The 14618-nt window shown below is 61.3% G+C and overlaps 1 protein-coding gene across 1 annotated transcript; it reads left to right on the forward strand.

Moving 5' to 3' along the window:
• Nucleotides 1–359: 359 nt before the first annotated feature.
• Nucleotides 360–14192, forward strand: DNMT1 (DNA methyltransferase 1; the record flags this gene model as incomplete). The annotated part of the gene is made up of 14 exons (XM_039384885.1): nt 360–418; nt 1724–1766; nt 3130–3237; nt 3725–4037; nt 5593–5674; nt 5839–5932; nt 6057–6097; nt 6183–6234; nt 7253–7336; nt 8171–8280; nt 10756–10874; nt 10960–11052; nt 12591–12742; nt 14005–14192. Coding segments are annotated over exons 1-14 (1538 nt in total), but the record flags the coding sequence as incomplete, so codon positions are not given.
• Nucleotides 14193–14618: the final 426 nt, after the last annotated feature.

The following is a 14618-nucleotide window of genomic DNA, read 5'->3' on the forward strand; positions in this document are numbered from 1 at the left end:
AATCCCGATCCCAATCCCTGTCCCAAACCCGGTCCCACTCCCTGTCCTGACCCCGACCCCAAACCCGTTCCCGGTGCCGCTCCCGGTGCCGCTCCCGCCGCTCCCGGTGCCGTTCCCGGTGCCGTTCCCGGTGCCGTTCCCGCTCCCGGTGCCGTTCCCGGTGCCGCTCCCGGTGCCCTCCCGCCGCTCCCGGTGCCGTTCCCGGTGCCGTTCCCGGTGCCGTTCCCGCTCCCGGTGCCGTTCCCGGTGCCGTTCCCGTTCCCGGTGCTGTTCCCGGTGCCGCTCCCGCCGCTCCCGGTGCCGTTCCCGGTACCGTTCCCGGTGCCGTTCCCGCTCCCGGTGCCGGTCCCGCCGCCCCGATGCCGGCCCGGGCCGCGCCGCTGCCCCCGGCCCCGCTGCCCGCCGAGCTGCGCCGACGGTGAGTCCTCAACCGGCCCCGGGACAGGGACAGGGACAGTGACAGCCCCCGATAGTGCCGACCACCCCCCGATATCAGTGACAGTGACAGCCCCCGATAGTGCCGACCCCCCCCGGGACAGGGACAGGGACAGCCCCCGATAGTACCGACCCCCCCCGGGACAGGGACAGTGACAGCCCCCGATAGCAGTGACCCCCCCCCCCGGATGGAAATGACCACCCCCGGATAGGATGACCCCCCCGATAGTAGTGACCCCCCCCCGATATCAGTGACAGTGACAGCCTCTGATAGCAATGACCCCCTGGAGCTGGGATGGGATCAGGGGTGGGACCCCCTGGAGCCGGGATGGGATCAGGGGTGGGACCCCCTGGAGCTGGGATGGGATCAGGGATGGGACCCTCTGGAGCTGGGATGGGATCAGGGATGGGACCCCCTGGAACTGGGATGGGATCAGGGATGGGAACCCCTGGAACTGGGATGGGATCAGGGATGGGACCCCCTGGAGCTGGGATGGGATCAGGGATGGGAACCCCAGAGCCAGGAGGGGGTCAGGGGTGGGACAGACCCCCCAGAACTGGGATGGAGTTGGAAATGGGACCCCCAGAGCCAGGCTGGAGTCAAGGATGGGATCCCTGGAGCTGGGATGGGGTCGGGAATGAGACCCCAACAGAGCTGGGATGGGGTCGGGAATGGGACCCCCAGGGACCAGGATGGGGTTGGGAATGGGACAGACCCCCCTGGAGCCGGGATGGGGTCAGGATTGGGACCCTCTGGAGCCGGGATGGGGTCGGGAAGGGGACAGACCCCTGTAGAGCCAGGATGGGGTCGGGATTGGGACCCTCTGGAGCCGGGATGGGGTCGGGAATGGGACCCCCAGAGACTGGGATGGGGTTGGGAATGGGACAGACCCCCCTGGAGCCGGGATGGGGTCGGGAATGAGACCCCTGTAGAGCCAGGATGGGGTCGGGATTGGGACCCTCTGGAGCCGGGATGGGGTCGGGAAGGGGGGTTTCCCCCCACCCCCCACGGCCGCTTTGTCCCCTGGGAAGGGCACACGTGGCTTCCCAGGGGCTTCTCCGGTGGCTTTTCCCGGATTGGACACGGGGGGGGGGGTGGCCCCAACCCCCCCCCCACTCCCTTGGGGGGTGTCTTGGGCACTGACCCCCCTTCCCAGATTCCCCTCGGGAACAATCCCCCCCTCCTACCCCGATCCGTGTGTCCCCCCCGGAGCCATCCCGGCCATTTTGGGGGGTCCCTTTGTCCCTCCCCCCAAACCCTCGTGGTGACCCCCCGGTGTCCCCCCAGGCTGCAGGACCTGGAGAGGGATGAGGAGACCCTGAGTGAGAAGGTGAGTCCCGGGATCTCCGGGATTTGGCCCCGGTTTTGGGGGGATGGGGGGGGGGGGGGTCACTCCCCCCGGGTTGTCTCCGTGAATCCCGGGATGCTCCGCAGGGACACGTGACCCCCGTGCTGGGAATGGGATTCCTGGGCCTTCCCACCCTCCCCTTCCCTGGGGAATTGGGGGTCCAGGGACACCCCCGTGTGTCCTGTTCCCAACCCCAGCCTGTCCCCCCTGTCCCTGTGCCCCACACCGTCCTCTACATCCCCAGGGAAGTGTCCCCATGCCCCACAGTGTCCCCACAGTGTCCCCACACCGTCCCCTCCATCCCCAGGGAAGTGTCCCCGTGCCCCACAGTGTCCCCACAGTGTCCCCACAGTGTCCCCACACCTTCCCCTCCATCCCCCTGGGAGTGTCCCTGTGCCCCACAGTGTCCCCACACTGTCCCCACAGTGTCCCCAGGGTGTCCCCTGTGTCCCCTCCATCCCCCTGGGAGTGTCCCTGTGCCCCACACTGTCCCCACACTGTCCCCTCCATCCCCAGGGAAGTGTCCCCGTGCCCCACAGTGTCCCCACACTGTCCCCACAGTGTCCCCACAGTGTCCCCTGTGTCCCCTCCATCCCTGTGGGAAGTGTCCCTGTGCCCCACACTGTCCCCCCAGTGTCCCCACACCGTCCCCTCTGTCCCCAGGGAAGTGTCCCCGTGCCCCACACTGTCCCCACACTGTCCCCCCAGTGTCCCCTGTGTCCCCCTGTGTCCCTGTCCCCCCCATTCCCTCCATCCCCTGGGAGGTGTCCCCGTGCCCCAGGGTGTCCCCCCATTGTACCCACAGTCCCATTGTCCCCTCCATCCCCATGGGAGGTGTCCCCGTGCCCCAGGGTGTCCCCCCCTTGTCCCCAGTGTCCCCGTGTCCCCTCCGTGTCCCCCGGGGGTTGTCCCCGTGCCCCAGGGTGTCCCCCTATTGTCCCCAGTGTCCCTGTGTCCCCTCCATCCCCATGGGAGGTGTCCCCGTGTCCCAGGGTGTCCCCCCATTGTCCCCTCCATCCCCCGGGGGGTGTCCCTGTGCCCCAGGGTGTGTCCCCAGTGTCCCCCCAGTCCCCTCCATCCCCCTGGGAGGTGTCCCCGTGCCCCAGGGCATTCCCATTGTCCCCTCCATCCCCCGGGGGGTGTCCCCGTGCCCCAGGGTGTCCCCCCATTGTCCCCCCAGTCCCCGTGTCCCCTCCATCCCCCGGGGGGTGTCCCTGTGCCCCAGGGTGTCCCCCCATTGTCCCCCCAGTCCCCGTGTCCCCTCCATCCCCCGGGGGGTGTCCCCGTGCCCCAGGGTGTCCCCCCATTGCCCCCCCAGTCCCCGTGTCCCCTCCGTGTCCCCCAGGAGAGCGTCCGGGAGCGGCTGAGCCTGATCCAGGGTTTCCTGCAGGCGGAGGCGCAGCGGCGGCTCGGGGAGCTGGAGGCCAAGCTGCGCTGCCAGGAGCTGTCCGAGGTGGGCTCCTGGGGCTGGGGGGGTCAGCCTGGGCTACCCCGGACCCTTTCCTGGCTCTCCTGGATCCGGGGGGGTCATCCTGGGCTCCCGCTGCCCCCCAGACCCCCACCCAGCCTTCCTGGATCTGGGGGGGTCATCCTGGGCTCCCCCCGAACCCCCACCTGGCTGTCCTGGATCTGGGGGGTCATCCTGGGCTCCCCCCGGACCCTTTCCTGGCTCTCCTGGATCTGGGGGGGTCATCCTGGGCTCCCGCTCCCCCCAGACCCTTTCCTGGCTGTCCTGGATCCGGGGGGGTCATCCTGGGCTCCCCCCGGACCCCCACCCGGCCTTCCTGGATCTGGAGGGGTCATCCTGGGCTCCCGCTCCCCCCGGACCCTTTCCTGGCTTTCCTGGATCCGGGGGGGTCATCCTGGGCTCCCCCCAGACCCTTTCCCAGCTGTCCCGGCTCCGGGGGGGTCATCCCAGCTTTCCCCCCCTCCCTCCCCAGGAGCGGTACCTGGCGCAGGTGAAGGCTCTGCTGCACCAGGAGCTCTCGGCAACGGCCAACGGGGCCACCAACGGGGCCACCAACGGGGCCACCACGGCGCCCAACGGGGCCACCAACGGGGCCACCAACGGGGCCAACGGGGCCACCAACGGCCGCGCCCCCAACGGCGCCTCGGGCAGCGACGAGGAGCAGGACGGGGCCGGGGACATGGAGGAAGGGGTGGCCTCCTCCTCCTCCTCCTCCCCGTCCCTGCCGGGCCCCGGCCCCAGGGCGAGGAAGGCCCGGAGGAGCCGATCCAACGGGGAGAGCAGAAGTGAGGGAGGGGAGGGGGGGTTACGGGGTTTTCCAGACGCTTCTCCCGGGGTCTGTTCCCGGTGGGATGGAGGGCGGGGGGGTCCCCGTTCAGGGAGGGGTTCGGGGTCTTCTTGCCTCGGTGCCCAACGATTCCTGGTGGGATGGAGAGCGGGGATCCCCCTGGGAGGGGTTTTGGGGTCTCCTGGCCTTGGAGTGCAGCAGTTCCTGGTGGGATGGAGAGTGGGAATCCCCTCGGGAAGGGTTTTGGGGTCTCCTGGCCTTGGAGTGCAGCAGTTCCTGGTGGGATGGAGAGCAGGGATCCCCCTGGGAGGGGTTTTGGGGTCTCCTGGCCTTGGAGTGCAGCAGTTCCTGGTGGGATGGAGAGCAGGGATCCCCCTGGGAGGGGTTTTGGGGTCTCCTGGCTCTGGTACCCAATGATTCCCAGTGGGATTGAGAGCAGGGATCCCCTCAGGAACGGTCTCCCTGTGGGATGGTGGGGTGCAGGGATGGAAAGGGCTGCTCTCCATCCTCCCTCTCCATCCTCCCTGTCCATCCCCCCTTTCCATCCTCCCTCTCTCATCCTCCCTCTCCATCCCCCCTGTCCATCCCTGTCCATCCCTCTCCATCCCTGTCCATCCCTCTCCATTCCCCATGTCCATCCCTCTCCATCCCTCTCCATCCCTGTCCATCCCCGTGTCCATCCCTGTCCATCCCTGTCCATCCCCCTGTCCATCCCTCTCCATCCCTCTCCATCCCTGTCCATCCGTCCATCCCTGTCCATCCGTCCATCCCTGTCCATCCCCGTGTCCATCCCTGTCCATCCCTCTCCATCCCTGTCCATCCCTCTCCATCCCTGTCCATCCCTGTCCATCCGTCCATCCCTGTCCATCCCTCTCCATCCCTCTCCATCCCTGTCCATCCCTGTCCATCTCTGTCCATCCCTCTCCATCCCTCTCCATCCCTGTCCATCTCTGTCCATCCCTCTCCATCCCTCTCCATCCCTGTCCATCTCTGTCCATCCCTCTCCATCCCTCTCCATCCCTCTCCATCCCTGTCCATCCGTCCATCCCTGTCCATCCCTCTCCATCCCTGTCCATCCGTCCATCCCTGTCCATCCCCGTGTCCATCCCTGTCCATCCCCGTGTCCATCCCTCTCCATCCCTGTCCATCCGTCTATCCCTCTCCATCCCTGTCCATCCCCGTGTCCATCCCTGTCCATCCCTGTCCATCCCCCTGTCCATCCCTGTCCATCCCTGTCCATCCCTGTCCATCCCCGTGTCCATCCCTGTCCATCCCCGTGTCCATCCCTCTCCATCCCTGTCCATCCCCGTGTCCATCCCTGTCCATCCGTCCATCCCTGTCCATCCCTGTCCATCCCTGTCCATCCGTCCATCCCTGTCCATCCCTGTCCATCCCTGTCCATCCCTGTCCATCCCTCTCCATCCCTGTCCATCCCTCTCCATCCCTCTCCATCCCTCTCCATCCCTGTCCATCCGTCCATCCCTCTCCATCCCTGTCCATCCGTCCATCCCTGTCCATCCCCGTGTCCATCCCTCTCCCCGTGTTCCCGGCAGAGTCTCCGGCCAGTTCCCGGGTCACTCGGAGCTCCGGCCGCCCGCCCAACCAGCCCACCCTGCTCAGCCTCTTCTCCAAAGGGTCAGTCGGGGGCTCCTCCTCCTCCTCCTCCTCCTCCTCCTCCTCCTCCTCCTCCTCCTCCTCCCACCCCAGCCAAGCGCCGGGAGAGCCCCCGGTGCCCCCCCGGTGCCCCCCCGGTGCCCCCCCGGCCCCGGGATTGATCCGTGGGGTCCCGATTCCGGCAGATCCACCAAGAGGAAGTCGGAGGAGGTGAACGGGGAGGCGAAGCTGGAGGTGATGATGAGCGTGGAGCGGGAGGAAGAGGAGCTGGAGGACAAGGTGGGTCCGGCCGTCCCGGGGGCTCTCCCGGGCTCTCCTCTCCCGGGGGCTGGGATCGGGTTTCCCGGGACTTTTCCGTGCTCTCCACCCCCCCCTTCCCGCTTTTTTCTGTCCCTTCCTCAAGGAGCAAGATGAGAAGAGGATTAAAATGGAAGCCAGAGACGGGTAAGGGGGAAGGAGAAGGTTCCAGGCTGGAGCCTCGCTGAGGACCTGGAGCTTTTCCATCTTCATCCCGTTTCTCCCCCCCCAGGTCGGAGCTCAGAGACGAAATCCCTCAGGTCAAAATAACCACCCCTGCTAAAGTGAGTCCCTCTCCCTCCATCCCAGCCTTTTTTGGGGGATTTTCCACCCCTTACAACTCCTAAAATTCCACGTTCCAAAGCTTTGGGATGAGTTCACTCTTCCCAAGGTGGTGCATGGATTGTCCTGTGCCCTCTCCCTCCATCCCAGCCTTTTTTTGGGGGGGGTTTTCCACCCCTTAGAACTCCTAAAATTCCATGTTCCAAATCTTTGGGATGAGTTCACTCCTCCCAAGGTGGTGCATGGATTGTCCTGTGCCCTTTTCCTCCATCCCAGCCTTTTTTTGGGGGGGGTTTTCCATCCCTTAGAACTCCTAAAATTCCATGTTCCAAATCTTTGGGATGAGTTCACTCCTCCCAAGGTGGTGCATGGATTGTCCTGTGCCCTCTTCCTCCATCCCAGCCTTTTTTTGGGGGGTTTCCACCCCTTAGAACTCCTAAAATTTCATGTTCCAAATCTTTGGGATGAGTTCACTCTTCCCAAGGGGGTGCATGGATTGTCCTGTGCCCTCTCCCTCCATCCCAGCCTTTTTTTGGGGGGGGTTTCCATCCCTTAAACCTCCTAAAATTCCACATTCCAAAGCTTTGGGATGAGTTCACTCCTCCCAAGGGGGTGGATGGATTGTCCTGTGCCCTCTTCCTCCATCCCAGCCTTTTTTTGGGGGTTTTCCACACCTTAGAACTCCTAAAATTCCACGTTCCAAAGCTTTGGGATGAGTTCACTCCTCCCAAGGGGGTCCATGGATTGTCCTGTGCCCTCTTCCTCCATCCCAACCTTTTTTTGGGGGGTTTCCACCCCTTAGAACTCCTAAAATTCCACGTTCCCAAGCTTTGGGATGAGTTCACTCCTCCCAAGGGGGTGCATGGACTGTCCCAGGGGGGCAAACAAAGCCATTCCCAGCTCATGGACCCTCCCAGGACGGGGCGGGGGGAGCAGCCGGGGCCGTTCCCGGTGTGAAACCAGGGAGATCCCGCCAAACCCCGGGATAATTCCCGGAATGACGGGGCCCCTCTCCCTCAGACCACCCCTCCCAAGTGCGTGGAGTGCCGGCAGTACCTCGACGACCCCGACCTCAAGTTCTTCCAAGGGGATCCCGACGACGCCGTAAGGATCCCGATCCCTGTTTGTCCCCCTGAGATCCCAATCCCTGTTTGTCCCCCCGAGATCCCAATCCCTGTTTGTCCCCCTGAGATCCCAATCCCTGTGGGATCCCAATCCCTGTTTGTCCCCCCAAGATCCCAATCCCTGTTTGTCCCCCCGAGATCCCAATCCCTGTGGGATCCCAATCCCTGTTTGTCCCCCCGAGATCCCAATCCCGTGGATCCCATCCCGGGTTTGTGCCCCCCCAAGAATCCCATCCCTGTGGGTCCCAAGCCCTTTTGGTCCCCCCCAAGATCCCAATCCCTGTGGGATCCCAATCCCTGTTTGTCCCCCCAAGATCCCAATCCCTGTGGGATCCCAATCCCTGTTTGTCCCCCCAAGATCCCAATCCCTGTGGGATCCCAATCCCTGTTTGTCCCCCCAAGATCCCAATCCCTGTGGGATCCCAATCCCTGTTTGTCCCCCCGAGATCCCAATCCCTGTGGGATCCCGGTCCCTGTTTGTCCCCCCGAGATCCCAATCCCTGTTTGTCCCCCCAAGATCCCAATCCCTGTGAGATCCCAATCCCTGTGAGATCCCAATCCCTGTGGGATCCCAATCCCTGTGAGATCCCAATCCCTGTGGGATCCCAATCCCTGTGAGATCCCAATCCCTGTGGGATCCCAATCCCTGTGGGATCCCAATCCCTGTGAGATCCCAATCCCTGTGGGATCCCAATCCCTGTGGGATCCCAATCCCTGTGAGATCCCAATCCCTGTGGGATCCCAGTCCCTGTGAGATCCCAATCCCTGTGAGATCCCAATCCCTGTGGGATCCCAGTCCCTGTTTCCCCCCCAGCTGGAGGAGCCGGAGATGCTGACGGACGAGCGCCTGTCGCTGTTCGACGCCAACGAGGACGGGTTTGAGAGCTACGAGGACCTGCCCCAGCACAAGGTCACCTCCTTCAGGTGAGCTCTGCCCCAGCACAAGGTCACCTCCTTCAGGTGAGCTCTGCCCCTCCTTCAGGTGAGCTCTGCCCCTCCTTCAGGTGAGCTCTGCCCCATCACCTCCTTCAGGTGAGCTCTGCCCCAGCACAGGGTCACACCTCCTTCAGGTGAGCTCTGCCCCTCCTTCAGGTGAGCGCGGCCCCTCCTGTCAGGGGCTCGGCCCCTCACCTCCTTCATGTGAGCTCTGCCCAGACACAGGGTCACACCTCCCTTCCAGGTGAGCTCTGGCCCCTCCTTCAAGGGGAGCTTGCCCCTCCTTCGTGAGCTCTGCCCCATCCCCTTCCGTCAGGTGAGCTCTGCCCTCCTTCATGTGAAGCTCGTGCCCAGCACACTCCGTCAGGTGCTCTGCCCCAGCACCTCCTTCAGGTGAGCTCTAGCCCCAGCCAGGGTCACACAAACACCTCTGCAGGTGAGCTATGCCCCTCCTCAGGTGAGTCTCGCCCCATCACACTCCCTTCAGGTGAGCTCTCCCCTCCTTCAGGTGAGCTTCTGGCCCCTCCGTCAGGGAGCTCTGCCCCATCACCTCCTTCGGTGAGCTCTCCCCAGCACCTCCTTCAGGTGAGCACTAACACCTCCTTCAGGTGAGCTCTGCCCCAGCACAAGGTCACCTCCTTCAGGTGAGCTCTGCCCCAGCACAAGGTCACCTCCTTCAGGTGAGCTCTGCCCCTCCTTCAGGTGAGCTCTGCCCCTCCTTCAGGTGAGCTCTGCCCCAGCACAGGGTCCCCTCCTTCAGGTGAGCTCTGCCCCATCACCTCCTTCAGGTGAGCTCTGCCCCTCCTTCAGGTGAGCTCTGCCCCTCCTTCAGGTGAGCTCTGCCCCAGCACCTCCTTCAGGTGAGCTCTGCCCCAGCACAAGGTCACCTCCTTCAGGTGAGCTCTGCCCCAGCACAAGGTCACCTCCTTCAGGTGAGCTCTGCCCCTCCTTCAGGTGAGCTCTGCCCCATCACCTCCTTCAGGTGAGCTCTGCCCCCAGCACAGGGTCACACTGACAACCCTCCTTCAGGTGAGCTCTGCCCCTCCTTCAGGTGAGCTCTGCCCCATCACCTCCTTCAGGTGAGCTCTGCCCCAGCACCTCCTTCAGGTGAGCTCTACCCCTCCTTCAGGTGAGCTCTGCCCCAGCACAGGGTCACACCTCCTTCAGGTGAGCTCTGCCCCTCCTTCAGGTGAGCTCTGCCCCAGCACAAGGTCACCTCCTTCAGGTGAGCTCTGCCCCTCCTTCAGGTGAGCTCTGCCCCAGCACAGGGTCACACCTCCTTCAGGTGAGCTCTGCCCCTCCTTCAGGTGAGCTCTACCCCTCCTTCAGGTGAGCTCTGCCCCATCACCTCCTTCAGGTGAGCTCTGCCCCTCCTTCAGGTGAGCTCTGCCCCAGCACCTCCTTCAGGTGAGCTCTGCCCCATCACCTCCTTCAGGTGAGCTCCAAAACCGGTGTCAAGGGGCTGCTCAGAGACAGTTTTGGGGCCTCTGAGCAGCAGCAAAGGTGTTTATTTGGGGCCACGTTGGGGTGCCAAAGCAGCCCCCGAGTTCTCAGTGAAGAGTCAGGTGATTTAGGCAATTTTGGTGAGGGAGTGCAGTATTCTATGTGAATATTTATTACAATTAGTTATAATATTCACATCAGGGGGGTTCAGGTGGAGCTGGAGGCAGAGTCATCCTTTTGGGGGTCATTCTCTTGTCCTTCCTCTTCGTGAACTTTTCAGCTTTTCCTGAAAGTCTCACCAAAACCCCCTTTTACTCAGCCCTTCACCCCCCTCCCCAAACGTCCATCCTGTCCAATTTACAACCTTTCTGTTGCATTTCACCAGGACAGAGCCCCCCAAGGACAAACAAGGCCTGATTCTTTCCCTTAATCAACCTCACAACACACATTTTCTGTGTCTCCTTACAACCCAAACACAGCAAATCCCTCAGTGTCTGTGAACCTCTTCTCAGAGCAGGATTTCAGCCTCTAAAAATGCATAAATAAGCATTTGCACTGCAGTGTTAAAACCACAGCTCTTCAGCAAAACCAATCTTGCGTGAATTTACATACATCCCGTTGCTTTTTTAGGGCAAAGAACCTGTACTTTGGCCCAAAGCAGCTCTTCTGTCGTGGAATGGCCGTTTGTAGTGACAGCACTGGGTGAACAACTCGGGGATCCCACAGGCAAAATTCACCCCTTGGGGTCATTAATATAAGAAAACCCCCGAGAGAGTTTAGAAACTGTGAAGCGTGGAAACGGGTTACACTGACCTGTGGATTCAGAGATACTTTTGTGGTCTGATAAATCAAATGCAGGCAATATTTTCCACTCATTTATTGCTCTTGGTGTTGTTACGTTGGCAGGGTGCGTTTGCCCACAACACACATTTACACGAGACAGGGTCGTGGCACCAGGGGATTATTTTCAACGCCCTTACCTCCCCCCCCCCCTGCTCTGGTTTTTCTCTCCCCCGGCAGCGTCTACGACCGCCAGGGCCACCTGTGCCCCTTCGACACGGGGCTCATCGAGAGGAACGTCGAGCTCTACTTCAGCGGCGCCGTCAAGCCCATCTACGACGACAACCCCTGCCTGGACGGTGAGGGCCTGGGGGTCCCTGGGGCTGCTCTCCGGGGGGTTTGGCCCCCCAGGAGCTGGAACTGGGGGGTCTCTGGGCTTTCCAGGAGGGGTGAGAGCCAAGAAGTTGGGGCCCATCAACGCCTGGTGGATCACGGGCTTCGACGGCGGCGAGAAGGCGCTGATCGGCTTCAGCACAGGTGAGGCCTCGCCGGGCCTTCCTGGGGGGGGGTTTGGTCTTTTCTGGGGGGGTTTTTTGGCCTTTTTTTGGCCTTTTTTGGCCTATTTTTTTACCTGTCTTGGGCTACTTTTTGGCCTTTTTTTTGGCCATTTTTTGGCCATTTTTTGGCCTATTTTTTGGCCATTTTTTGGCCATTTTTTGACCACTTCTTTCTTCTTTTCTCCTCTTTCTCTCCTCTCTTTCTCCCTCTTTCCTCCCTCTTTTCTCCCTTTCCCACCTATTTTTCCCTCCCCTTTGGGCTTCTTTTTGGCCATTTTTTGGCTTCCTTTTTTGGCCTTTTTTTGGCCTCTTCTTTCTTCTTTTCTCCTCTTTCTCTCTTCTCTTTCTCCCTGTTTCCTCCCCCTTTTCCCCCTTTCCCACCTATTTTTCCCTCCCCTTTGGGCTACTTTTTGGCCTCTTTTTTTGGCCATTTTTTGGCCTCTTTTTTCTTCTTTTCTCCTCTTTCTCTCTTCTCTTTCTCCTCTTTTCTCACTCTTTCCTTCCCCTTTTCCCCCTTTCCCACCTATTTTTCCCCCTTTCCCACTTATTTTTCCCTCCCCTTTGGGCTACTTTTTGGCCTTTTTTTGGCCATTTTTTGGCCTCTTTTTTTGGCCATTTTTTGGCCTCTTTTTTCTTCTTTTCTCCTCTTTCTCTCTTCTCTTTCTCCTCTTTTCTCACTCTTTCCTCCCCCTTTTCTCCCTTTCCCACCTATTTTTCCCCCTTTCCCACTTATTTTTCCCTCCCCTTTGGGCTACTTTTTGGCCTTTTTTTGGCCATTTTTTGGCCTCTTTTTTTGGCCATTTTTTGGCCTCTTTTTTCTTCTTTTCTCCTCTTTCTCTCTTTTCTTTCTCCTCTTTTCTCACTCTTTCCTCCCCCTTTTCTCCCTTTCCCACCTATTTTTCCCCCTTTCCCACTTATTTTTCCCTCCCCTTTGGGCTACTTTTTGGCCTTTTTTTGGCCATTTTTTGGCCTCTTTTTTTCTTCTTTTCTCCTCTTTCTCTCTTTTCTTTCTCCTCTTTTCTCACTCTTTTCCCCCCTTTTCCCCCTTTCCCACCTATTTTTCCCTCCCCTTTGGGCTACTTTTTGGCCTTTTTTTGGCCATTTTTTGGCCTCTTTTTTTGGCCATTTTTTGACCTATTTTTCTTCTTCTCTCCTCTTTCCCTCCTCCCTTTCTCCTCTTTCCTCCCCCTTTCCTCCCCCTTTTCTCCCTTTCCCACCTACTTTTCCCTCCCCTTTGGGCTACTTTTTGGCCTTTTTTTGGCCATTTTTCGGCCTATTTTTCTTCTTTTCTCCTCTTTCCCTCCTCCCTTTCTCCCCTTTCCTCCCCCTTTTCCCCCTTCCCCCCTATTTCTCCCTCCCCCACGTTCCCCCCCCGTCCCGTCGGGGTCTCCCCCGAGGGACCTTCTCTCCCCCCTTGGCTCTGTGGCCCAGACCCCCCTTGAGCCGCAGCTCCCCCTCCGACCCTGGGGTGGATTTTTTGACGGAATTCCCGGTTTTTCCCCCCGGAATCCCCCCCAGCCTTCGCGGATTACATCCTGATGGAGCCGAGCGAGGAGTACGCGCCCACCTTCGCCCTCATGCAGGAGAAGATCTACATGAGCAAGATCGTGGTGGAGTTCCTGCAGAACAACCCCGACGTCAGCTACGAGGACCTGCTCAACAAGATCGAGGTGGGGGCACCGGGGGGGCACTGGGGGGGTCAGTGACCCCAGGGGGGTCCCCAGCAGGGTCACTGGGGCCACTGGTGGGGTCAGTGTTGGGGTCAGTGTTGGGGTCAGTGTCCCCAGGGGGGTCACCAGCAGGGTCAACAGGGCCACTGGGGGGGTCAGTGGTGGGGTCAGTGTCGACAGGGGGGTCCCCAGCAGGGGCACCAGGGGGTCAGTGGTGGGGTCAGTAACCCAGGGGGGTCCCCAGGGGGGTCACCGGGGCCACTGGGGGGTCAGTGTTGGGGTCAGTGTCCCCAGGGGGGTCCCCAGGGGGGTCCCCAGGGCCAGTGTTGGGGTCAGTGTTGGGGTCATTGTTGGGGTCAGTGACCCCAGGGGGGTCCCCAGGGTCAGTGTTGGGGTCAGTGTCTGGATCAGTCCCCAAGGATGTCCCCAGGGGGGTCCCCAGGGCCAGACATTGAGGGGCTCAAGCGCGTCCAGAGGCAGGAACGGAGCCGAGGAAAGGGCTGGAGAACACGGGAGAGGGGCTGGAGAACATGGAAAAAGGGTTGCAGAACATGGAAAAAGGGTTGCAGAACATGGAAAAAGGGTTGCAGAACATGGAAAAAGGGTTGCAGAACAGGGAGAAGGGGCTGGAGAGCAGGAGGAGGGAGCCCAGTTGGGGCTGGAGAGCAGGAGAAGGGGCTGGAGAGCAGGAGAAGGGGCTGGAGAGCAGGAGGAGGGTCTGGAGAGCAGGAGGAGGGTCTGGAGAGCAGGAGAAGGGTCTGGAGAGCAGGAGAAGGGGCTGGAGAACAGGAGGAGGGTCTGGAGAGCAGGAGGAGGGTCTGGAGAGCAGGAGAAGGGGCTGGAGAACATGGAAAAGGGGCTGGAGAACATGGAAAAGGGGCTGGAGAACATGGAAAAGGGGCTGGAGAACATGGAAAAGGGGCTGGAGAACATGGAAAAGGGGCTGGAGAACATGGAAAAGGGGCTGGAGACGGAAAAGGGGCTTTTCCCCCCTCACCGATCCCGTGATTCCAAGCTGTGCCCCAAGGGGAGGGTCAGGTGGACACCAGGAGGGATTTTTCCGTGGGAAGGGCTGTTGGACACTGGGATGAGCTGCCCGGGGAGGCGGTGGGGTCACCACCCCTGGAGATGTCCCAGAAGGCCACGGTCGGGACCCGCCGACCTCGGGGACCTTTCCCAACTCGCCGATCCCGGGAGCGGGCGGCTGGGGGAGGTGGGAGGGGTCAACCAGCCCTTCCCTGAGCCCTCCCCCGACCCCACAGACCACCGTGCCCCCCGCGGGGCTCAACTTCAACCGGTTCACGGAGGACTCGCTGCTGCGCCACGCCCAGTTCGTGGTGGAGCAGGTGGAGAGCTACGACGAGGCCGGGGACAGCGACGAGCCCCCCGTGCTCATCACCCCCTGCATGAGGGACCTCATCAAGCTGGCCGGGGTCACCCTGGGCAAGAGGTGGGGCTGGGGCACGGCGGCGCCGCGGGAGGGGTGGCGGGGTCGGGGGGAGGTTGGTGGGGAGAAGGGGTTGGGTTGGGTTGGGGGGTGGGTGTTGGGTGTTGGGTTGGGGGTTGAGTTGAGGGTTGGATTGAGGGTTGAGTTGAGGGTTGAGGGTTGGGTTGAGGGGGTGGGTTGGGGGTTGAGTTGAAGGTTGAGTTGAGAGTTGGGTTGAGAGTTGAGTTGAGGATTGGGTTGGAGATTGAGTTGAGGGTTGAGTTGAGGGTTGAGTTGAGGGTTGAGTTGAGGGTTGGGTTGAGGGTTGAGATGAGGGTTGGGTTGAGGGTTGAGTTGAGGGTTGAGATGAGGGTTGGGTTGAGGGTTGAGGGTTGAGGGTTGAGGGTTGGGTTGGGGGTTGAGTTGAAGGTTGAGTTGAGGGTTGGGTTG

The sequence above is a fragment of the Pipra filicauda genome, unplaced genomic scaffold (assembly GCF_003945595.2).
Source record: "Pipra filicauda isolate LSUMZ 115617 unplaced genomic scaffold, ASM394559v2 scaffold1169_size42459_pilon, whole genome shotgun sequence".
Lineage (NCBI taxonomy): Eukaryota > Metazoa > Chordata > Aves > Passeriformes > Pipridae > Pipra > Pipra filicauda.